The 25,157-nt window shown below is 37.2% G+C and overlaps 1 protein-coding gene across 1 annotated transcript in view; it reads left to right on the forward strand.

Moving 5' to 3' along the window:
• Positions 1-21,221, forward strand: part of PRR16 (proline rich 16) — a 185,760-nt gene extending 164,539 nt beyond the window's left edge. The window contains exon 2 of the mRNA XM_025292995.2: positions 19,853-21,221. Coding sequence (XP_025148780.1) covers positions 19,853-20,608 — 756 coding nt within the window. The 3' untranslated portion in view covers positions 20,609-21,221. The remainder of the gene's footprint in view (positions 1-19,852) is intronic.
• Positions 21,222-25,157: the final 3,936 nt, after the last annotated feature.

The raw sequence follows: 25,157 nt of genomic DNA on the forward strand, positions 1-25,157 counted from the left end.
TTTCCTCCTGAAGCTCTTGCTTGCTCTCCCTACACATGCTTTTGAACTTTAACAGCATCGGTACTCATGATAATATGTAGTCTAAATGTGTTTTTAGAATTTACATAAATTGTATAATTTATGAATTTATTTTAAATTATGGTTTTATTATTTAATGACTATGAAATGTAAAAAGCAAAACTGGATTTGAAATACTTTTCCATGTTTGATATGAGCCCATGCTGTCAAGTATAGTGTCAAGTAATTTTTGTTTGTTTTGTGTTTGTTTTCAAAGATGTATTCAAGAGATTTTGTAATCTGTGTGTTCTTATATTCTTGAGAATCTCTGTCCATTATCTCTATATTGAAGGACTTTTTTTTTCAGTATTCTGGTAATGTAATTTTTAAATTTCTTTTTAATATTCTGGTAATGATGACAGAGAATGAGATGGTTGTATGGCATCACTGACTCAATGGACATGATTTTGAGTAAACTCCTGGATTTGGTGATGGACAGGGAAGCCTGGCGTGCTACAGTCCATGGGGCCGCAAAGAGTCGGACACGACTGAGCGACTGAACTGAACTGAACTGAATGTACTTTTGTCTTTCAAAATGTGTGGACCTGGCCATGGAATACTGAGTTAATCCCTGGTGGCTCAGACAGTAAAGAATCTGCCCACAATACAGAAGACCCGTGTTTGATCCCTGGGTTGGGAACGTCTCCTGGAGGAGGGCATGGCAACCTACTCCAGTATTCATGCCTGGGAAATTTCATGGACAGAGGAGCCTAGCGGGCTGCGGTCCATGGGGTCACAAAGAGTTGGAAAGGACTTAGCAACTAAGGCTTTCATTTTCACCACTGCCTTCCCTGCCATCTTTTGGACTGGTGAATTTTGGTGTTTGCTATCTTTTTTGGGTACTTGAGATATGAGGTTGTTACTTCTGTTATCTTTATACTTGCATAGCAACTTGGCTGAGAATGACATTCTTGGCTCACACTTTCTTTCCCTCAGAACTTTGTATATACTGCTTTTCCCTCTTCTGTTTGATGTTGCCCTGATAAAGGCTGATACTAGACTTTTCTGATACCAGATTTTTCTTCCTTGCATTTAACTTGCAACCTCTCCTTGATGTCTATCCTTAAAATGCTGGATATTCCTTAGTGGCAATCATTCACCAACAGATTTCACTGCAGCATATTGCATAGTTTAACAGCCAAATTTGGTAGTTTCTTCCTTTCAGAGAAATTAGGCATTTTGAGTGTGTTATTCCTTCTGTTCTGTAATAATGTTTACTTCCTAGGAAAACCAATATTCTCTGTGCTGTATATCAGCTTTGAATTTCCTTCGCAGTTACTGTTATTTTCTCTCTAATTTCTGCAGTCAACACTATCTTTAGATCCGAGCAAGACAGACTCCTGCCTTGAACACCGTACATTAGAGCTCCCCAACCCCACCCTCCTCTATCTGCTGCAGGAGACCCAGGCAGCCATGTGCAGTCAGAGTCCATATCTCCCATGTGGAACATACTGCAGCACCCTAGATCCTGGAATTCCTCTACCATGAGCTCCAAACACATTTCAAGGAGTGTGGTAGCTTCCTATAGCTCTCTGAATATAGACCATACCACTGATAAATTTATCTTTAGACTTATTTGGGGCTTCCCTGGTAGCTCAGCTGGTGAAGAATCCACCTGTAATTCAGGATACCCCGGTTTGATTCCTGGGTCAGGAAGATTCCCTGGACAAGGGATAGGCTACCCACACCAGTATTCTTGGGCTTCCCTGGTGGCTCAGACAGTAAAGAATCTACCTACAAAGCGGGAGACCTGGGTTCAATCCCTGGATTGAGAATATCCCCTGGAGGAGGGGACGGCAACCCACTTCAGTATTCTTGCCTGGAGAATCGCATGGACAGAGGAGCATGGCGGGCTACATACAGCCCATGAGGTTACAAACACTCAGACACGACTGAGTGACTAAGCACACACAGACTTATTTATCTTTAGGTTTATTGGTCAAATGTTAACTATCTGTAGAGACTGGACAGAGTTCGGAAGTATGGCCTGGGGTATGCACACCTATGTATTTGAGGTACTCATGGTATAAGGAACACTAGGGTGGGAAAAGGAGAGTGATGGGCCCAGGTTAGAGACTGGGGACTGGAACTTGTCCATCTTCTCTGCCTCCTTCTGACGTGGATGCTGAGTTGTCCAGAAATTATGTAAACATTTTAAAATAGTTTATTAGCTTGAAATTACAATTATTTAATATTTCATTGTATGGTATTTTAGTTTTACCCCAGATGCTGAAAATATTCCAAACAAGCCTATCTGAAACTCCAGATTTTCCTTTCTGCAGTCACAGAGATCATGTCAAGCTTTCCCTTTTTGTCAGTAATTGCATTGCAGTCATGTCTATTCTCTAGCTTGCTGTTTGCATTTTACTTGTGAGTTTGGTAATGGTTGTATTTGGAAATGCACCATGTTTCTTTGGGTCTTCAATTCCATTTCTGTTTTATTCTTCTGTTTGTTTATTTTATTTCACTGAGTGTTTCTATAGCACGGAAAGCACTCAGGGCAGATTTCTTCCAAAATGAGTTCTTTACCTGTCTTTTGCATAATGTACTCTTTTGCTTCTTTTCTTTTCTTGCCACAGTTGCATTTATAGAGTCACCATGCCAGTTCTTTTTGTCTTGTTTAACTTAAGTAGCTCTGCTTTGAACTTCCAATGGCCTCAAGTAGTATGGGTGACTTTTCCTAACTATGTTCCTAGCATGTCTTAAGTCTGACTTATCTTCCCAAGCAAGCCCCAGTATGAAAACTGAGCTTATTTCATGTTCTAATCACAATTCTATACCTTGAAGGCCAGGGCAGTGGGGGCAGGAGAAGGGTGAATAGGGATCCTGCAATTGTTGCTCTCCCTTTTTAGAAAAAGTAAATGGCGTGTTCTGCTTCATACTCCTACTACATTCAAGGCTTTTGCATTTGCCCTTTTTTTGTCATATTATTCCTAGAGTTCAGCCCCTTGCTTACTTATTGTTTCACTGTCTTCTCTTCTACAGTTCTGCCCACTCAGCGTCCACATCTATATTTTTTCATATTTGACACAATTTGGAAAACTTGAAGACTATTGTTAACTTCACTGGTACCATCCTGAGGCACTGAGACCAGTTTAAAGATCTGTACTGACTTGAGTTAAAATTCTATTTCTTTTGCTTATTTCAGTGTTTCAAATTTAAGACTGTGGGCTGTGCCTCTTTATTTATATTTATTTATTTTGTTTATGAAATTAAGCATTTTTACTGTTTTTCCTTTTATTTGTTAATGAGGAAGGAGATTCTAAAATACTCTTCGCTCTCTAATATACACATTAACATCCTTAGAGAGTACTCCCCTATATTTTAGAGAATTGGATTATTACTGTATTGTTTTTGACCACTGAATCTAAGTGACCTATCTGTGTCTTGGCACTATTTGCTGAGCAATGCTTTGAAACATCTTGTAATAAAAAGTCCTTCGGTAACATGCAATGACAACCTTATGTTGCAACATCTTCTGAGGTGGACTACAGTTGAACTTTGTTTAGTAATAATAAACATTGAAGTTGGGGACTTGATTTACTTAAAAAAAAATTAACTCTAACTCGTGAAGCATACATTAAACTAACAAATATATTGACAGCTAGACAAATCCTTGTCTTCCATAAGATCCGCTTGGTACTGGGAAGAATAACTCAAGGGACACTTCTTTCTACATATAATGAGGCAATGAAAGGTTGAGAGAATGCTTTAAGAGCTAAACTGACCCTGCAGCAAGTAAGATGCCCTCATTTATTGTTTAAGGCTAATTCAAGTATATTCATTTTCAGAACTGTTTGTCTAAAGGTTTTCTCAAAGTTGCAAAAAGAGACTAATTCTAAATTGGACTGGTATAATGACATAGAGTCTCTTGTGCCAGGGGCTCTCAAAATGGTGTGGTGTAAGCTGGCTAATCCCTGTGTACAGATTTGGTTTGCATGGTCTTTGTGTGTGTATGTTTGAAAAATCTGTAAACTTTATATAATAAAGTCACTCTTCTCTCCCTCTTAAAATCTTTCAAAAGGTCAAGACAGTGCCCTCTTTGTGTTTCCTTTAGACAGTCATATCTTCTACTGTCCACCGAATTCCCTTCTTTATTGCAGTGTACTCACATGCCTTCCTCGGTTAAATTTGACAACTGTTTTTGTGGTATATCTGAAAATGCGACATTATAAGCATTCCTCATTGTTATTAAGTAAACATAATTATGTTTTATGTACATAAAATGTATTATTTACATCGTTATTATGTAAACATATGGTTAATACCAGCATTCTGGAAAAAAATGCCTAAATGGCTAGATATTACAAATTACCTGTAATATTTAGTCATCATTCTCTAATTCTTGGATTATATGTGTTCTAAATCCATATGCAAAATCTAATTTTTTCTGCCAGTTAAACTTTGAAATTTCAGCACATTTTATTCACACTGCCTAATAATTTTGTATTATATGGCATATTTTTAAAAATTCCTTTCTTAAGGATGTTAAGTAGCACAATTATTCCATCTTTTCATTAATTTAGACTCTGGTAAAAAAGAAAGTGTAGTTTTGAAAGAAGAAACAATATTTCTGGGTTTTAGATTAGCAATGTAACAAATAGGCTAATAATCTTTATTTATTTGTTTGTTTGTTTATTTGTTTATTGGCCATGGCACATGGTATGAAGGACACTAGATCCCTGACCAGGGACCTAACCTGTGCCCCCTGCATTGGAAGCTTAGAGTCCCAACCACTGGACTCCCAGGGAAGTCTCCCTGTTTTTTAAACAGCAATGGAGAATTTGACCAAGTAGAGTAGTCAGTCCAAAGGCAATGGCACCCCACTCCAGTACTCTTGCCTGGAAAATCCCATGGACGGAAGAGCCTGGTGGGCTGCAGTCCATGTTTTCACTTTCATGCATTGGAGAAGGCAATGGCAACTCACTCCAGTGTTCTTGCCTGGAGAATCCCAGGGACGGCAGAGCCTGGTGGGCGGCCGTCTATGGGGTTGCACAGTCGGACACGACCAAAGCGGCTTAGCAGCAGCAGCAGCAACAGAGTAGTCAATCAGTCATGTCTCACTCTGCAATCCCATGGACTGTGTCTCACCAGGCTCCTCTGTTCATGGAGCTCTCCAGGCAAGAATACAGGAGTGGGTTGCCATGCCCTCTTCCAAGGGATCTTCCTGACCCCTGGGGATAGAACCTCGAGTCTCTTACTTTTGCATTGGCAGGCAAGTTCTTTACCACTAACACCACCTGGGAAGCCTAAGTACAGTAGCACTATCTACAATTTTGGCCACTAGAGGGCTTTCATATATATATATCAGTATCAGTTTAGTCGCTCAGTTGTCCGACTCTTTGCAACCCCATGAACTTCAGCAAGCCAGGCCTCCCTATCCATCACCCACTCCCGGAGTCCACCCAAACCCATGTCCATTGAGTCGGTGATGCCATTCAACCATCTCATCCTCTGCATCCCCTTCTCCTCCTGCCCTCAATCTTTCCCAGTGTCAGGGTCTTTTCAAATGAGTCAGCTCTTCGCATTCAGTTTATATATATATATATATATATATATATATATATATATTTTTTTTAACCAATGAAAGCATAATTGTTAAGATAAACAGTGAAGTTTATATGGCAACCAAAGTTTACCTGGTTAAAGGCAAAAATGTAAATGTGGTTATAGTATATAGAGTATGCCAGAATCTTATCCTGACTGTACATAAAATATAATATTTGAGGTATATTTGTAAGGCACTGTTTTATAATTTAGTAAATGAAAAGTAGTCAATATTTCAGACTCACAGATGGGATAAGTTTTCATATGTTCATTGCCTTAACATTTTAAAAGTATTAGAAAAATATTCTACATTTCATTTATTTTAATACCATATATAGAACATGTGTATTTCTGGTACCTTTGCATATCTTTTTGTTAGAACTAAACAGTAGGAATAGCTTTTGTTATGAATACTCTGTTCTTGCTAAAAAAAAAAATCCATGCTGAAGTCTTTCACATATTTTTCAACAAAATGACAGCTGTGAAAGATCAATTTTCGAAGTCCTAGCAGATTTAAACGGCTGTTGACTCTCTGTGGTAAGATTTTTTGTTGTTTTTCAAATTATGGCTAAATTATTTTTTATAAAATATCTCTGGAGGCCTGTGACAATGAAGACAGATGCTTGAGAAGCCTATTATAAAAGAATTCCAAATTTTAAATCCCCTCTCTTTCATCTCATATATTCTGCTCATTAAATCAGACATGAAGGTATTATATTTTAAAATGCAACTCCCTTTACTCCATTAAGAATGGAGTAGAACTTGGGCACAGGGGGGAATATGATAATGCTTTCATACCTTTGTTAAACCAAGGATAACGCCCCGCATGTTTCCACCATAATTGGGTTAGACTAGATATTTTCAAGTTGGGAAAGACATTCTAAAGATGGGCTTTAGAGATTTTCAGATGTTTTTTTTCACTAATGCAAAAATAATGTAATGTAACCTTCCCATTTGAATCATTTTCAATAATTTTCCCTAGGTTTGCTTATGACAAGAATAATCTTTTTTAATGACTTGTTTTATGGCACTGTCTTTCCATTTCCTCAAGGCTACAATCATAGTTGCTCACATCACTTTTCTGTTTCAGCTTTAACTTTCAAGTAAAGGCCAACTTATATTATTTAGCATGGTGTTGAAGACCGTTTGGTTTGCAGCACTTCCTCACCTGCATCCCGTTTTCTTTCTGTCTCTATGCGCTTTCTGCTTTTCCTAGTTTACCTCTGCATCTATTAAACATGCCCCCAAATATGTGTCAATACACACACAGCACATGCACAAACCATACCCCTTTCCATCTACCACATTACAGCTTTCTACTGGAAATCTCAATTGATTCTCAAACCCCCTTTCCTTTACTTTTTAGGGCTTCCCTGGTAGCTCAGCTGGTAAAGCGTCTGCCTGCAGTACAAGAGACCCAGTTTCTATTCCTGGGTTGGGAAGATCCTCTGGAGAAGGAAATGGCAACCCACTCCAGTACTCTTGCCTGGAAAATTCCATGGACTGAGGAGCCTGATAGGCTACAGTCCATGGGGTCGTAAAGAGTCAACCACGACTGAGCGACTCCACTTCCTTTACTATGCATTTTATTGTGCCTGGAATTATCTTCCACTTTTTCTACCTGATCCTTCCAAAGTATGTTAGTTGCTCAGCTGTGTCTAACTCTTTGGGACCCCATGGACTGTAGCCCGCCAGGCTCCTCTATCCATAGAATTCTCCAGGCAAGAATACTCCAGGTGAGTGGGTAGCCATTCCCTTCTCCAGGGATTAAACCCAGGTCTCCCGCATTGCAGGCAGATTCTTTACCAGCTAAGCCACCAAAGAAGCTTAATACTCCTATTTCTGACATTGTTTCTCCCTCTCTGGCAGAATTAACTGTTCTTCCTCTCTCCTCTCAAAATATTTTATATGTAATCGTACTTTAACAGGTGCACAGATACCACAGACTATTTTTCTTTCTTTCATCTTTTTTCTTTTAATTAACAATGTGGGAGAACTAATATTAGGAAGGGAGACCCAGCTTCACCATCATACAGCTAATGAGAGCCCAAATTATAATTATGTCCAATTGCCATACCTTCGAATTCAGCTATGTTATCAACATCAGCATTTCTAGAAATATTGAAAGTTCAATAAATTCTGTCATTTCTGTAATTATGTGTTTGAGATATCAAGAAAGGAGTAATAGATTTTTTCTGATGTTTTTGACAAGTAATTTAATATTCATATAGATTATAAGATAACCTGGACAAATATTAGTCTAAGTTACAAACTTTCTCTTCCTTTACATTATATAGTAAACTCAGTGTCTGATAAAAAGTAAAAACATATGTCAAAGTGTCATTTTAATGTGTATATAAATATTTTAATACTGATATTGGTAAATGATATCCTTTAGTAATCTTGCAAATGTACTTTACTATATCATTGCAGGGTCTTTCCTCTAATAGAAAATACCTTATATTTTTAAGATAAGAAATAGATTAGCAGTCTCATGAACTTAGTTTATTTCCAACCTGAATCAATCACCTCAAAAGTTTACAAATATACACCAAACCATAAGCAGTAGCAACCTAATGTAAAAGTATTTTGTTATAGTATCTTTGCTTTATTTATTTATGTCATGATTTTTTTCATTCAATATATATTTTGTTTTGGGCATAATGGCATAGGATGCTCTGCCCTCTGGGTCCTTACATTTTCACCATGGAGACTGGCATTAAAGAGCTATTTACATGATCCATCACTTTGTTAGTGCACTTCATACTGTGAAGCACAGACGCAGGAGCTCAAGGCTGTGTTGCAGGACTTCAGGGCTATCGGGAAGCTTTCCTTGAAGACGAGAAATAAGGGTTCATTTTTGAAGGATAAGGAAAAATATGTGTGAATATGAATATGTTTGCCTATGAGTGTGTGTGTTTTGTGTAGACAGTGAAGGATAACCAGGTCTTGCTGGAGGATGACTTATACAAAGATCCAGCTTAGCATCTTCTAAGCACAGGACGAAATAGAAAAAGCAGGGGCACAGGGCAGGCTGATGTACAAAGCAGGACCCAGATCATGTTTTTATTAAGTATTTAGTCTTTATCCAAAGAGCGATAGGAAACCACTTAAGGTTTAATAATTTATGTTATATGTACAGACTTAAGGAAAGCACTGTCTGGCTTCAGTACAAAAACTGGATTAAATGAAAGAGACAATGGGTTGGATAGAAAAGAATTTTATTCTTACAGCTTTACTCATGATGCTTACAGAATATTTTGTATTGATCTAGTTTATCATCAGTAAAGAATGTAATGCACAATCTGAGTTTATTCATATGCACTTTTACAAATACAGAAAGATATTAGAGATTGAGAGCTCTAAGCATGTGCTAAATTTACAGGTCCATTATCTTGAGTTACAGCTTCCTCCTTTACATTATTAACATAATGGAATCATTTTGATGTGTGTACTACAAAAGGCAAGAGGATGAGTCTTTTATATCTATTAAGCTGCTGAAGCAATTGTGATGAGGGATGTTTCCTTTTCCACATTTTATAAGAAACCTTAGTACAAGCATATTGCCCATTAAAATAACAAGGTACTTTATGAAAACAGAAATTAAAGTTAGCAATGCATTTCAACTGTCATATTCTGTGGGTAATGTTACAGAGGAAAGAAAAGTTGTAAATACTCACTAAAACTAACAGGCAAGTAAACATGAGACTTACATGAAGTGAACATCACAGCTAGTGCCTTAGAGCTGAGCTGTGCATTAATAGCACTTAATCGCTTGGTTCTCAGTTGTCTTATGTTTCTTTATTCTAAACAGCAAGCATGTGGGTAGATGACATTTAGAAACTGTGTGCGATAATTTGGGGGATTTCTACTTCCTCCAACAGCCCTTCAAAAATGCTTGCAGTTCTATGAGGAAATGATTTAAATGAAACCAGGTACTATTGTATTATAAGTTAAAAAAATTAAACATCTTCGTTTTTGCAAATTGTAGTTACTAATTTTGGATCAAGTGCTTTAAATAACATAAACTGTTATTTGTGATAAACTGATACTTATGTAATTTTCTAGGGCTGCCAAGACCCATTAACATTTTTGGATAAATCATATCTAGAGTTTTATATTTAGACCTGGACTTTCTACATGCTGTTCATTCCATGGCTACAAAACAATTTGACTTAAAAAGAAATTAACCTACTAAAATATGTATGTCCATGTGCATCCTCTGTCAAGGAGCTAACTTTATGCATTTTTTGGATGGTGCCACAAAATATTTGTTAAATATTCACAAGGAAACATTCCTTTCATTCAGTAACCAGCACCTCAATAATAAAAGTAGAATGAAACACTGCTAATGAACTCACAAAGAAATAAATTTACACCTGTATTTCTAAACCTGAATCTTTCAAAAGAGAGCTTAAGTTTCAAATGGATTCTCGTTTTACATCCATTATACTCATCACTCACTGCAATAGTTTTCTTTTCCCTATCACTGATGTGCTGACAACTTTCCAGTTATTTGACCGTTGAATGTAATTCATTATTTTTTTCTTGAAGTCTTCTGATTTCCTGTTTTAGCTTAGAATAGTCACTTTGGGGACTCTAGTATAGTTATCATTCTTGAATTTTTTAAATTTGTTTTCACACTTCTGTGTTAATTATGTTTCTTGCATCCTGTGCTTTCTTCCTTTCTTGGATTCCATTTTACTGAGCTATAGAATATCCTTAACTTTTAAAGCACGGACACAAGAGAAGTAAATTGTCCTAATATCTAAACATTTTAATTTTTCATTATAATAAATTGTTGATTTAGTTACTATAGAATCAGGGTTAAAATTATTTTTGCCGCAGACCTTTGGAGGTTACTGGTAAAATGTCTTTCACCCTCCACTCATCCAGAAGACACTGTGATGATTATTTAATTATCACCTCTTTCTGGGTTTTCTGTGTTTATTTGGTAAGTTATTGACTTTGTTTTCTTTTTCATTCATCCTGATTAGCACTCAATTGACTCTTTCCATCTGAAACTCCTAGCATTGTCAACTGTGAAATTTCCTCTTTTTTTTCATTATTGCAATCCCACTTTTTTTTCTTTTTTCCCCCCATTTTTACTAGAACTTCTCAGTCATTGAAGCTGCAAGATTCATTTTCTTGTGTTCCATGCCTTTAAATCTTTTCTTACATTTTCCTTGAAAAAATATTTTTGATTTATGATTAGGAATATTTATTAGATTCTTTTAAATTTTCTTAAAAATATCTCTTTATATTTATATTTATGTTTTATACTTCAAATGTGTCTTATTTTATGTCTCTTCTTTTATAACATTGTATTATTTTATAGCTGCAATATATTTTCAAACTTCTTCTAGTACACTAATTAAAATTACTACAAAGTTCTCTTAATTAACTAATAACAGTCACTTTATCGTAATATTGATCTGTTCATTCATCTTAGTCCTTCTATTTTGGGATGTTGGAATTATTAAGATGTTTTATCAGCCTCTCCTACATACAGGAAAAGGCAGGATGCTGACGGAAGATTGTGAATATGTCAGATGGCATGCAGTACTTTAGAAGACAGGCTAGCTGCTCTTGCCCCATTTCTACCACCTTCCCAATGGAAAAACTTAATATTATTATTGTGATAAAAATAAGGGAGAAGAGCTTTGTTTTGAGATGCTACCAATCACATTAGGGCCTTCTTATCCAGAGACATTGTTCAGTCTCTTTACAGCAAGAATTTCAGTTTATCTTGGGATGTAAGCTGTTAGCACATTGCCAGTCTTGTTGCACCATTTGACACAAACTATTTTCCATTGTGAAAGATAGTCACTCAGCAATTTCACACCCTAAATTTTGCATTATTTCTCGCTCCTACTGTCTCTCTATTTCATTTTCAAGTTTGGAATCCTTCTGGGACTCCATCAGTGCTTTTACCACCTTTTTATTCATTCACTCAAGTATTCATACGAGCTTCCCTGGTGGCTCAGAGAGTAAAGAACCTGCCTGCAATGTGGGAGACCCAGGTTCAATCCCTGGATTGAGAAGATCCCTGGAGAAGGGAATAGCAGCCCACTCCAGTATTCTTGTTGGGAGAATCCCATGGACAGAGGAGCCTGGCGGACTACAGTCCGTGGGGTCACAAAGAGTGGGATATGACTGAGTGATTAACACTTTCACTTTCATGTACTTATAAAAATCTCTGATCACACTTAGACCACAGTTCGAGAAGATTTTCTGAATTTATTACTGCTTTTATTTCTTTACTCTCATTTGAATATGATTTGCAAAGGAAGGCACTAAGTACATATGATCAGTATCTATTAAACTAGAAGCCTCATGTCTTAATCCTCAGTGTCTCATATAGTAACAGATTAATAATATTTGTACAATAAATATTTGTCAAACCAAATTGACCCCACATAAAAAGAAGAAAAATTGCATTATAGTTTTAGCTTATTTTCTGTTGATCAGGCTTGATGATGAATTATGATTATTGCTATTTTTAAATCTTATTTACTTTCAGAGAAAAGGGTATAAATTGACACAAATACCTTCAAAAGCATATACTGCCTTCTGCCTCAAAAAATGGTTCAATTTTTAGTACGAATCTTTAAGCAAGTTTATAACCTTCATATTTATTTTCCAACAAGAAAGAAAACTTCCTGGGATCACTGAATGCATTATCCTTTCTTTAAGTCTTGCTGTTTCACTCCCATAAATAGATTCCACTTGGACAGATGACTCAGTTTCAAGTTCGAGATACACATTTCTCCTTTGCTCCTGATGTTTAGGTGTGGATGTTCTTATATTTTTGATTGATGTCATGCTGCCTTCTCTCCTCTATATATCTGCACCATGTCTCTCTAGTCCTCCTTTCTTTTATTTTGTTTTCCCCTTAATCCCATCATGCCTGTGGTTATAATTCCTTTAGTTGCAATATGATACTTTGAAATTCTGTTAGCAAAACATAGAAGTGTAATTATAAGGATACAGTGTATCCCTTGTCGGGTTGATTTATTCATCTTTCACTTGGCTGCAATATCCTCTAACTCACCAAATAAATAAACTTCAGCAGCCTTCAATGTGTTATCCACATGGCAGCTCTGAGAAATACTTCTATTTCTTTCTAAATTTATTTAAGTAGTGATAAATATTTATTTTATCTTCAATTATAAGACTTTACACATGACATAAAATAAATACTATATCAAATATAACCTGAACTTAACAAATGTTAACACTTTATCATAATTACTTTATGTGAAGTTTTAAAAGAAAATATTTCATCGATGTAGCTGATGTCTCCTGACAGTCTTTCCTCTTCCTTCTTGCCTAAACTTAATGTATATCAGTTATTTCATGTTGTATAAACTAAAATATCTGTGCTTCTACATATAAACAGTATATATTATACTTTTAGTGGATTTTTTTTAACATTTTTGTGCTCAAATGAAGGTGTTTGAGATTTATCACTGTTGATACATATAGCTGTAGTTACTTCATTTGAACTAGTTTATATTTACTTACCTTATCACTTACTAACAGATATGTAGGTTGCTTCCAATTTTTTGCAATGGCAAAACAAACCAAAAAAGAAAAAAAAAAAAAATACAAGAACTATCCTTGTGCTTTTTCAAGCCTATGCACATCTCTTAGAATTTCTCCAGAATAGTCCAGACTTTGTTCCTAGAAGACCTATTCCATAGAGTATGAACCTTATCCAATTTATAAGACATTGTCAAAAAGTTTCCCAATGCACTGAATTTGCATTTCCACTGGCAATATACAAAGTTCCCATCTATTCACCTCATCAAGTAGAACCATCGGACTGCTTCGTTTTTCCTAAACTACTCAGAAGAAAATAATACTTTCTCATTTTTCTTCAGTTTGCACTAGCTTGATTACTTGTGAGACTGAGGGTATGATTTTTGAAAATTTGGAGCTTACTTATGTGAATTACTTCTTTGTAACTTTTATCCCATTGTTTGAGTGTGTGTATGTGTGTGTGTGTACATGAGCTTTCAATTTTATTTCATTCATTATTTTTCATCTCTGATGGATAATGTCTATCTCACTCTCACTTTTACAGAAAAGTTACACTATATTCCATATCCAATTTCTTTCTTTCAGTAGGAAACATGTTTCTAAATTTTATTGAGGCTTCAATTGCTTGTGTGAAAATCTCCTGTCAGTCTAAATTTTGTTGTGTAAATAGTTGGTGTTTTATTTTGTTGTTGTAAAACTTTAATCATTACTTTCTAATGCTCTGTATTTTCACTGTAGTATCTCTGGTTGTGTGCTCGCTTATGCTTTCCTGCTTGAGACTCTGCATACTTCTTTAATTAGTTCTGAAAAACTGAATTCATTGTTTCTTTGAATATTGCTTCTCTCACTTCTGAAACCCTTTAAAAAATATGTAGTCCTTTATCACAACATAACTAGGACTCTCACAGCATAGCTGCTATCCAACTCTCCAGCCTTGTCTCTCAAAGTGTCCTTCAGCCAGGAGTCCTCTCTAAATTGCTCACACTCAAGGGTTCTCTTCTATCCAAGTATCTTGATGAGGCTCTTTCCTAAATGGACTTCTAGAATCACTCCTGTTCTACAAGTTCACTATAACTCATCCTTCAGGAATGCTTCACCCACTTTCTCACATGGTTTTATTTCCTCTTATAATAGCTTGTATTTATCTTTCAAAGCACCTGGGGCATTTGTGCTTTTATAGTTACTTGTTTGAGAACCTCATTGATGTCAGCCCATTCCACTCGATACCCTGTTCCATGGAGGCATTATTTTGCTTGTTTCTGTTTTTTTGTTGTTGTTGTTGTTGTTGTTCTATTAGCATTTTTAGGCATTTGGGAAATAGCACTGTACAGATAAAGACCAGTCAGGAACTACTGAACCATTAGGGCCCCAGGCAGTGTATTTAGCTCTGAAAATCACTTTCACTTTCCTCACAGTAGACTAGCTTTCTCTCCTTTGCTGAAGATTAAAAAAAAAGGCTTAGGTAGGTAACCACTCTGGGTTAAACAGTACACAGTACACATGAGCCAAGATGTTCATCTATCTATCATGATATTTAGGTGTCCTTCCACTTGAATTTCTATGATATCTGGCCAAGAGCTAGAGAATGTGATACCTACTCTGTGCATCATTTAAAAAGCAGAGACATTACTTTGCCAACAAAGGTCCATCTAATCAAAGCTATGGTTTTTCCAGTAGTCATGTATAGATATGAGAGTTGGACTATAAAGAAGGCTGAGGGCCAAAGAATTTATGCTTTTGAACTGTAGTGTTGGAAAAGACTCTTGAGAGTCCCTTGGACTGCAAGGAGATGCAACCAGTCCATCCTAAAGGAAATTAATCCTGAATATTCATTGGAAAGAATAATGCTGAAGCTGAAACTCCAATACTTTGGCTATCTGATATGAAGAACTGACTCATTGGAAAAGACCCTGATGCTGGGAAAGATTGAAGGCGGGAGGAGAAGGGGACGACAGAGGATGACATGGTTGGATGGCATCACCAACTCAATGGACATGAGTTTGAGAAAACTCTCGGAGTTTTTGATGGACAGGGAAGCCTGGCATGCTGCATGCAGTCTGTGGGGGGTTGCAAAGAGTCAGACATGACTGAGTAACTGAACTAAACTCTGTGTATCATTTATAGCTAAGTCATTTTCCCCTGATTTGATTCTAGAATTCAGTGATTATGAATTTTAAAGTAACACCTTCAAAAATCAAATAGAAAAAGAAGTGCTTTTGCTCACAGTTGAATCAAAGAAACAACCTCAGTGAATTCATACAACAAGTTTTGTTGAGTCCCTTTTGTATACCATTCACATATTTGGTCTTTAGGATCCAAGAGTAAAAACCAACAAGGTCCTCAGTCTCACTGAGATTGAGATCTAGAGAGAAGACAATATTCCAATGCTCAGCTACTACTAAACAAATAATATAAAAAATATGTGATAACTTTAAATGAAAGAAATGTTTTGTTGTGAATATTTAACAAATTAACTAGACCAATAAGGGAAATTGCAGTAGGAGGGGAAAATGTACTTCACAAGTTTAACTCCTGAGCTAAGATTTTTATAAAAAGTAAGAGTTAATTAGACAAAGAGGAGAAGTCAGAGCATTTCAAGAAAAAATAGTATGTTCAAATTCCTTAGGGTGGGAAGCAGACTGGCAATTATGAGGATCCAAAAGAATATCAAGAAGTGTGAGAAAAGAAAGGGAATATTATTCGAGTTGAATATAGAGGGTTCTCAAAGCTAAGGAATGTTCAAACTACCATACAACTGCACTCATTTCATATGCTAGCAAAGTAATGCTAAAAATTCCCCAAGGCAGGCTTCAACAGTATGTGAACCAAGAACTTCCAGATGTACAAGTTGGATTTAGAAAAGGCAGAGGAAACAGAGATCAAACTGTAACATCCATTGGATCATAGAAAAAGCAAGGGAATTAAAAAAAAAATCTACTTCTGTTTCATTGACTACTCTAAAGCCTTTGACTATGTGGATCACAACAAACTGGAAAATTCCTGAAGAGATGAGAATACCAGACCACCTGACTTGCATCCTGAGAAATCTGTATGCAGGTCAAAAAACAACAGTTAAATCTGGACATAGAATAACAGGCTGGTTCCAAATTGGGAAAGGAGTACATCAAGGCTGTATATTATCACCCTGCTTATTTAAAAGCTATATGCAGAGTACATCATGAAAAATGCTGGGCTTAATAAATCACAATTTGGAATCAAGATTGCTGGGAGAAATATCAACAACCTCAAATGTGCAGATGATAATCACTCTAATGGCAGAAAGTGAAGAGGAACTAAAGAGCCTCTTGATGAAGGTGAAAAGCTGGCTTAAACTCAACATTCAAAAACCTAAGGTCAGGGCATCCGTTCCTATCACTTCATGGCAAATAGATGGGGAAAAAGTGGAAACAGTGACACATTTTATTTTCTTGGGCTGAAAAATCACTGCAGATGGTGACTGTAGCCATGAAATTAAAAGACACTTGCTCCTTGGAAGAAAAGCTATGACAAACTTAGCGAATTAAAAAGAAGAGATAAAAAGAGAGAGAGAGAGAGACATTACTTTACCAACAAAGGTCCATATAGCCAAAGCTATGGTTTTTCCAGTAGTCATGTATGGTATAAGAGTTGAGCCATATAAAAGGCTGAGAGTCAAAGAATTGATGCTTTCAAACTGTGGTGTTGGAGAAGACTGTTGAGAGTCCCTTGGACAGCAAGAAGATCAAACCAGTCAATTCTAAAAGAAATCAACCCTGACTATTCATCGGAAGGACTGATGCTGAAGCTGAAGCCCTAATACTTTGGCAAACTGATGCAAAGAGCCAAATCATTGGAAAACATACTGATGCTAATAAAGACTGAGGGCAAGAGGAGAGGGGGCAACAGGATGAGGTGATTGAATGTCATGACTGACTCAATAGACATGAGTTTGTGCAAACTCCAGGAGATAGTGAAAAACAGGAAACCCTGGTGTGTTATAGTCTGTGGGGTTGCAAAGAGTCGGACACAACTTAGTGACTCAACAACAACTGATGCCCAGGTGGTAAAGAATCTGCCTGCAATTCCGGAGGCTCATGTTTGATCTCTGGGTGGAGAAGATCTCCTGAAGAAGGGAATGGCAGCCCACTCCAGTATTCTTGCCTGGAGAATTCCATGGACAGAATAACCTGGTGGGCTATAGTCCATGGGATTGCAAAGACTCAGACAAGACTGAATGGCTAACACACACACACACACACACACACACACACACATACACATACAACAACATATAGAAGGTCATTAGGAGTACTGTCTCATACTGGCTAAAAAGGGCTAATTGTTTTATTTTCAGAAATCTTGTGAGCCATTTGTGAAATAACTGTTATTGAAAATTGAAGTATACAAACCTATATTAAATACATTACGTTAAAAAGAAAAGTTTTTGTCTAATTCTAGTCATTCCTAATTATTTTACTACATTTTAATATGTATTTGTACTCCTGAGTTTATGTCTATTCTACTGGTATGGTGGAAACTATTTATAATGATACACACTTACATGTTTCTTCCCAGTCTTACATTCAGTGATGCTGCCTTACTCACTTGAAGTTAACCGTGGCATGAGACCACACCATGGAAATTGGCAAACTCTTTAAATCAGGATTCACACATATCCCTAAGAGCCAGTTATTCAACAGTTACCAGAACAACACTGAGACTTTGCAAGCCCCTGGACACCATGTTAAATTGATATGTATCACAGAAGAAATGAGCAGGTATTGAAAGTTTTAAGCAGGGAATGACAAAACCACAACTCCGTGTTTTAAAAGATCACTGAGATTATAGAACTGAGAGGGGAGGCAAGGCTCAGACTGGGATCAAAGAAAGGAAGATGGAGAGAAGTGAATGGATTCAGGAGCTAAAACTGAAGGCCTGGCTCTCATGGTACTAGTATTAACCAATCACAGAAGACTCACGTGTGGAAGAAGTAGATTCTCCGTGTCCTCTCTACCTTCTGGTTGGTTATGATGTCTTCATTTTGAGCACAATCTTGTGTCAAAGGGCTAACTTCATAGTTGAACACACTTCAGCCTGAGTCAGAGAGGAGGAAAAAGCCTACGTATGGAAACATGAGATGAAGGGACTCATTCCATTTGAAAATAAATTATTTCTAAAGTCACCCATAGCTTCCTTCATCGTTAAACATAATCTTACATGGACGGCAGCTGTGAGAATGGTCTCTAAGATCTGTGACTTCAGAGAGTGTAAATGACAGAGGGTCAAACTTCCTGGCTCTGAAATTGAGCATTTGAGCCGAGACTGTTTCCCAGGGGCTATCCCAGACCATGACTTAACAGCGAAGAGACTCTAAGCTGGCCGATCATAGGAGGTGCTGGATTCCTTAACTCCATGGCTCTCCGCTGGCCCTGCCCAACTTGCCTTAGAAAGGAATGGCCTAGAACTCCATGTCTTCACAAGCACTCTCTTACACTCGGGGTTGATCCTGCATTGTGGTGTGATGGGCCTGCAGTCTTACTTGACTTCCTGTTTCTGTCTTGTGTCTTTGGCATATACTGAGCAGCTATGAGTTGGATCCTTCCCCCAAGTGGTAGCAGACAAAAGTAGTGTAGGTTCCTGGATCCAAGAGAATGTTTCACCTCCTTCTCCAAGGACATAGACACTCTTTCTTCCAGCCTAGAAGCAGCAGATCATTGCCTATGTCTTAGAGTTTAGAGGATTTCTTGCCATCCCCCTAGTGCTGAAGGCTTCTGTTGTATAAGAAGGATCTGGGAAATGGGTGAGTTTTTGTGCCCAGGAGGGACCCTTTGCAGTCTCTGCCTGCCCTCAGAGAAGCCTATGGAAAAAGGGGCACCAAGTGAGAACAGGCTACATTGTGTCTGGGGTCCCCTGCCTTTAATTGCTCTTTAATGTCTTGGCTGTTTTCTTTACTCACTTTTGTATACTACATCTTTGCCCTGTGATTGGCCAAAGATGGAACAGTCTTTGTGTCCTGTCTACCCTAACAGGGTTTGGAGCTCTTTACAGTTCAGTTTATTTGGTTACTTTGTGATCTCAGTTCTCTGATAATCTCTAGAAAAGTTTTGATTTTTGCAGATTATCAGGCTTTGTTTCATTTTAGCATGAGATTAATGTTCTCCTATGCTTTCTACAGGGTAAGTCAGAAGGAAAGCTCCCTCCTCTGTTTAAAATCAGTTTAATAACCAGTGGGGAGAAGGGTAAGGGAGGGGAAAATAGGAGTAAGTGATTAAAAGGCATCAACTACTACATATAAAATAAATAAGCTACAAGGGTATACTGTACAACACAGGGGATATAGCCAATATTTTATAATACATTTAAATAAAGGGTAACCTATAAAAATATTAAGTTACTTTGTTGTATACCTGAACCTAACATTGTAAATCAGTTTTAAAAATCAGTTACGTTTCTGTATTAGATTTTCTCTTTGGATACAGCAGAGTCAGGGATAGAACATATACATAAATAACATATTCTAGACATGTAAAATCATTATGTTATCAAATAGTTTGTGCTCTTCTGGTAGATATTCTAAATTTGTTGAATGAAAATTTAAGAACAATGGAATTCACCATTCAGTATTAGTCCCTGTTCCCATATCTGATTATGAAATAGGAAGACACTTGTGGTATATTTTGCTTCGGGTTGTTATTCAACATGATTACCTTATCCTTTTTACCAGGTGGTTGACCAGATTGATACCCTGACCTCTGACCTACAGCTGGAGGATGAGATGACTGACAGTTCCAAAACGGACACCCTGAATAGTAGCTCAAGCGGGACAACAGCCTCCAGCATAGAGAAGATCAAAGTGCAGGCCAATGCCCCCCTCATTAAGCCCCCAGCCCACCCATCTGCTATCCTCACGGTCCTGAGAAAGCCAAACCCTCCAGCGCCTCCTCCACGGTTGACACCCGTGAAGTGTGAAGACCCCCAGCGAGTGGTGCCCACTGTCAATCCGGTAAAGACCAATGGCACCCTTCTGCGAAATGGAGGCTTCCCTGGGGCACCAACCAAAATCCCCAACGGAGACATCTACTGCAAACCCAGCAGTAACTTGGAAAAGGCTCCCGGGCAGCCTCTGATGCACAGACCCGAAAAAGACAGGTGCCCCCAAGCTGGGCCTCGGGAACGAGTAAGGTTTAATGAAAAAGTCCAGTACCATGGCTATTGTCCTGACTGTGACACCAGGTATCACGTAAAGAACAGGGAGGTCCACTTACACAGTGAACCCGTCCACCCACCAGGAAAGCTTCCTCCCCAAGGCCCTCCCCACCCACCTCCCCCTCATCTCCCTCCTTTTCCACTAGAAAATGGGGGGCTGGGAATAAGCCACAGTAACAGCTTCCCCCCCCTCAGACCTGCAACTGTGCCTCCTCCCACTGCACCAAAACCACAGAAGACGATCTTGAGGAAGTCCACCACTACAACAGTGTGATGTATGCCATTTAAAAGAATTTTTTTTTGTTTTTTTGTGTTTTTTTTAATTTTTCTATATTATAAACATAAAATAATAAGTAATGAGCACTTTCTACTCAAGCAATAAAAAGCCCAAATATATTTATCCTGCATTCAGCAGAGTGACATAAAAATCACCTGGTAAGTATGCAGTACGTTGTTTATATCCTGAGTATTCATTGTTTAAAAAGTTACATGATCAGAAACCACAGAATAATGAAAAAACTGAATATATCATTTTTTTTTTCAGTTAACCCATTACAAACTGTAGATGTCAAAGATTTTGATTTACTATAAGATATGGGATTAGATTCATTTTATTCATGCCTGACTCATCTATGCATTAATAACATGCCATACTCTTAACTTCAATGTCATGCTTTTTAATAAGAAATTTTAATACTGAAGGACTATTTTATTATTTTTTTCTAAAGATGTATGTCACTAGTTTTGCATAATTAAATGCTGAGGATGATACAAGAAGGTTTATTTTCTATGCTATACAATTATGATCCTATGTCCACCTATATATGTAATGAAAGATTTGGTCTGTGGAAATATATGTCAATAAACAATGGTAAATAATGACAAAACCAAATGTTCCTCGGAATTAAAATGAAGCAGTGGTTCACTCAATCCCATGGTAATTTACATCAAAATGGATAGCAACTCTTGACAGAGTTTGGAGATCACTGTGAGTATAAGTCAGAATGCTTCAAATTAAATATCATAATCCAGGTACTAAATAGGACTGTACACATTTTCATATGGTGTGCTTCCATTTTGGCCCCTCAAGGATGATCTAGTGCATGCCAGCCCTTGAAGGTCCCCCTCTCTCTCAGCAGGCCTCCCGGACGCTCCATAAACCAGCTCACTGAAGCAGTGGGATGACTCACCTCCTGCATCATCAGGCTCTCTGCCTCCCCGAGGGCGTCCCTCTTTTATAGGAGAATCGTACGGGAAAATACAGATGTTTCCGGAACAGGATATTTTTAGCATTCGCCTTAAGCTGATTCCCCTCAGAGGTGAAATATGCCAGGGTTCTTTGTTATTCTATAGAAGGGAGAGAGGAAATCCTTTCCTTCTAATATCCAATAAATGTGCTTCTCTTTAATTTGTCAGCTTAGGTGATACTTACCCAATTCTTAACTACCATGATTTGGGCTGATAGTGTGATTTGCCCTGGAGTGAGAAATGGGTTTACTCCCTTAGAATCATGATGAAAGGTAAGTGCCTGAGCAAAATGTGTCCATAAAGTGGCAGGAGTAGAGGGAGTCATCTTTGGTGGAGATTTGATTATTATGCAACTTAAAAAGGAATACTGTAATACTTTTGAATATTTGGGTTTTGATCTCAAAACTTCAATTTTTGCTGCTGCAGAGAGGTACTCTTCAATCATATTTCTTTGTTGCCTTTTTCAAGTTATATCATAATAATTTGGAATACTATTTTTGAACAACTTCCTATTTAAAGTGATAATATATTTTAGGCATAATTTCCTAAAGAAAATAAGTTTATTTTTTAAAGGAACAATGAAATAAGGAAAAAAAAATAGAGATATCATGTTGAAAATTTACTCTGCATGATTTTTGTTGTGTGTGTGTTGGACATGAAGATAATGCAAGCAGAATAAATTCAACTTTTCAGAAACTTACAGAACACAAGACCAATAATCAAAGACCAGAATGTAAAGTGTATTAACTGTATGATCTGTATGTTTAATAAATGTGTGCCAGGTAAACAAATAATTGACTTATTGAATATCAGAATTACACATATATTCTTAATGTTTTAATGTGTTCATTTAGGCTTGTTATAAGTAAACCCAGGATTTAATCACCTTTCTAGATTTAAATATTTACATCCTTTCAAATGTCCATCTGGTGTTAGGCCTTTTGATATTATAGTCGTAGAAGACTTGCTCTTTTCTCTCTTCAGGCCCTCTTTCTTCCACGGCCAATTACTGTGACCTCATAATTATAGTTTGAGACTTTGAACCTTGTGATGTCTGGGAACCAACCTGGACCTCAAAATTGAGCTTACTAACAGCCGCATATCATCCATGGAGCAGATAACTCATTTGCAGTAAAGCAAGTTGAATAAGCTGGATGATTTAAGCTTGCTGGTTAAGGATATTTGAGCCAGATGCTTAGACACAGTCTCTGAGGTTCAAAGCCATCTCTCTTCCTCAAATTTTAGACAAAGCTTCCTCATAAAAGATCATATTTTTATGTTTGATTAGTGACATATGCCAAAACCACAACTCCTGTTTTTATTTAACACATTTCTAAGTTATTGGCCTGTAAAGCTGAGTTCAGCCTCAGCGTTAAGACAGTTACAGTTGCTGACCTTCTTCTCTTATTACAGTCTATCACTTAGTCAACATTAAATGGTAGATTACAGCAGGCGTTGGCCATTCTTTTTAGTTTTTTGTTCCATATGTTCCTTTTTATTTATTTATTTTTTCACTAATGTATAGAATAGAATATATTGGGCCAATAGGGGTTTTTTTGCCCAATAATTTTTTAACATTCCCTGGAACTTAGTCATGCTTCTAAATATATATAAACTTGTAAAACATGGAAAGTAATTAACATAGAGTGTCATAATATTTGCCTGGAAACTTGCAATTAAAGTGTCATAAGTGGCAGTGCAGTTTTCGTAATCAGCCAACTTTTGCTTTTGAAATTTAAATTCTGAAATGCAACTTCTGCACGTCATTTATTAAATCATCATAAAACATGGTCTATATTTTTTCTTCCTGAATATACCAAAGCAGGATTTTTTTTCCCCCAAATCTTTAAGGCCATGGTCTTTTTTCACATCATGATTTTAACTCTTTTATTCTACTACATGGAATAGTATACCAAAAAGCTGACCTCCATACTCCTTTGGAAGATAATGTTTCTACAAAATGTAAAGTGGTAGTACTGCTTATGACCACATCTCTTTATAGTGAAAGGTAGAACATATGGCTCAAAAACCTATATCCATTAATTAAATTGGAATAAGAAAAATAGGCAGAGGCTGAGGTGGTGAGATGGTTAGATAGCATCACTGACTCACTAGACATGAATTTGAGCAAACTCTGGGACATGGTGAAAGACAGGGAAGCCTGGCATGCTGCAGTCCATGCACACACAGCTTAGCAACTGAACAACAAGGAAAAATTTTGTCTTGTTAGTTTAAACACAGATGGTCCCATTTTTGTGATGAGAGGTTATTGTATCTCCACTGCTAAGTGGTGAAAAGAAAAGAAAGTTGACCAAAGTTCTCTTCCATCTCTCAGTAGTTATAGGAGTTATAAAAGGAAATAAAACTGATTTTTTTAGGCCATGCTTAAGCTAAATATAAAATACCTGCTAAAAAATACAGGGCATGGAAGAAAAGAAATTCCTCACTCTTCAGTCTGATTATATTCATACCTCCTCTTATTAGTTTAATAATAGGCTATGAAAAAATGTCTGCCATTAACTGAAGTGATTTAATTAACCTGAAAAATCTTGGGTTTGAATTATGCCTGCATCTTACTGCTTAATGAATAAAGGAATAAGGCACTGTACATTATATGGCTTTCTTTAGACAAATCAGTAGTTGCTTTTAACATCACCAAAAACAGTAGCTACACAGTCTCTGAAACTCTGCAGGAGGTTTTATCTGCATGTTCTAATTATAGCTCTTGGATGCTCCGTGAAGAAAAGGCTGAGTAGTTCCACATGTAATTGCTCTGGGAATGATGTAATCAAGGCTTGAATCACCGCCTTGACTGAATTTTTTCCCATGGAATATAGGCAATAACGCAATGTCTTGTATTTGTCCTGGTTCGGGTTTCTTTCCCGTTTCTCTGGTTTTTCCCCAGTTTCACATGCTGTAATGTACACTCGAATTTGTAGCAAAAGATTGCATGGTTGTGCATTTGTACCTAGTGATGTTTTCTAAGTGAGGAAATGCTTTATGAGCAATAAAATTCCATATCACATAATTAAAGTACACAGAATCTGATGTTTACTAGATACTGTTGCAACATCACAGACATTTTTTGAGTCCATATGGAACTGTGACACTGTATTCAAATTTTTAGACTAAACCTTTCACGATTTTAGAATTGTGTAAGTCGCCTGATTCTGAAGTAATGATAGGTGTGATACTGCCATTTGGGCAAGCAGCAGTGTTGAACATAAAACTGCATTGTTGTTGTTTAGTCGCGAAGTCATGTCTGACTCTTTTGCGACCCCATGGATTGTAGCTGACCATACTCTATCCACAGAATTTCCCAGGCAAGAATACTGGAGTGGGTTGCCATTTCCTTCTCCAGAGGATCTTCCTGACCCAGGGATCAAGCTTGCATCTCCTGCATTGGCAGGCAGATTTTTTTACCACTGAGCCACCAGGGGAGCCCATAAAACTGCATTAGCTGCATTTTAGTGGAGCATCCCTTATGAAGGGTGTTATTTCATTGGAAGCACTTGGATTTATCATTCTGGTCCTTTTGGATAAACCTAGAACAGAGAAGGCAATGGCACCCCACT

Source organism: Bubalus bubalis, chromosome 9, assembly GCF_019923935.1.
Source record: "Bubalus bubalis isolate 160015118507 breed Murrah chromosome 9, NDDB_SH_1, whole genome shotgun sequence".
Classification (NCBI taxonomy): domain Eukaryota; kingdom Metazoa; phylum Chordata; class Mammalia; order Artiodactyla; family Bovidae; genus Bubalus; species Bubalus bubalis.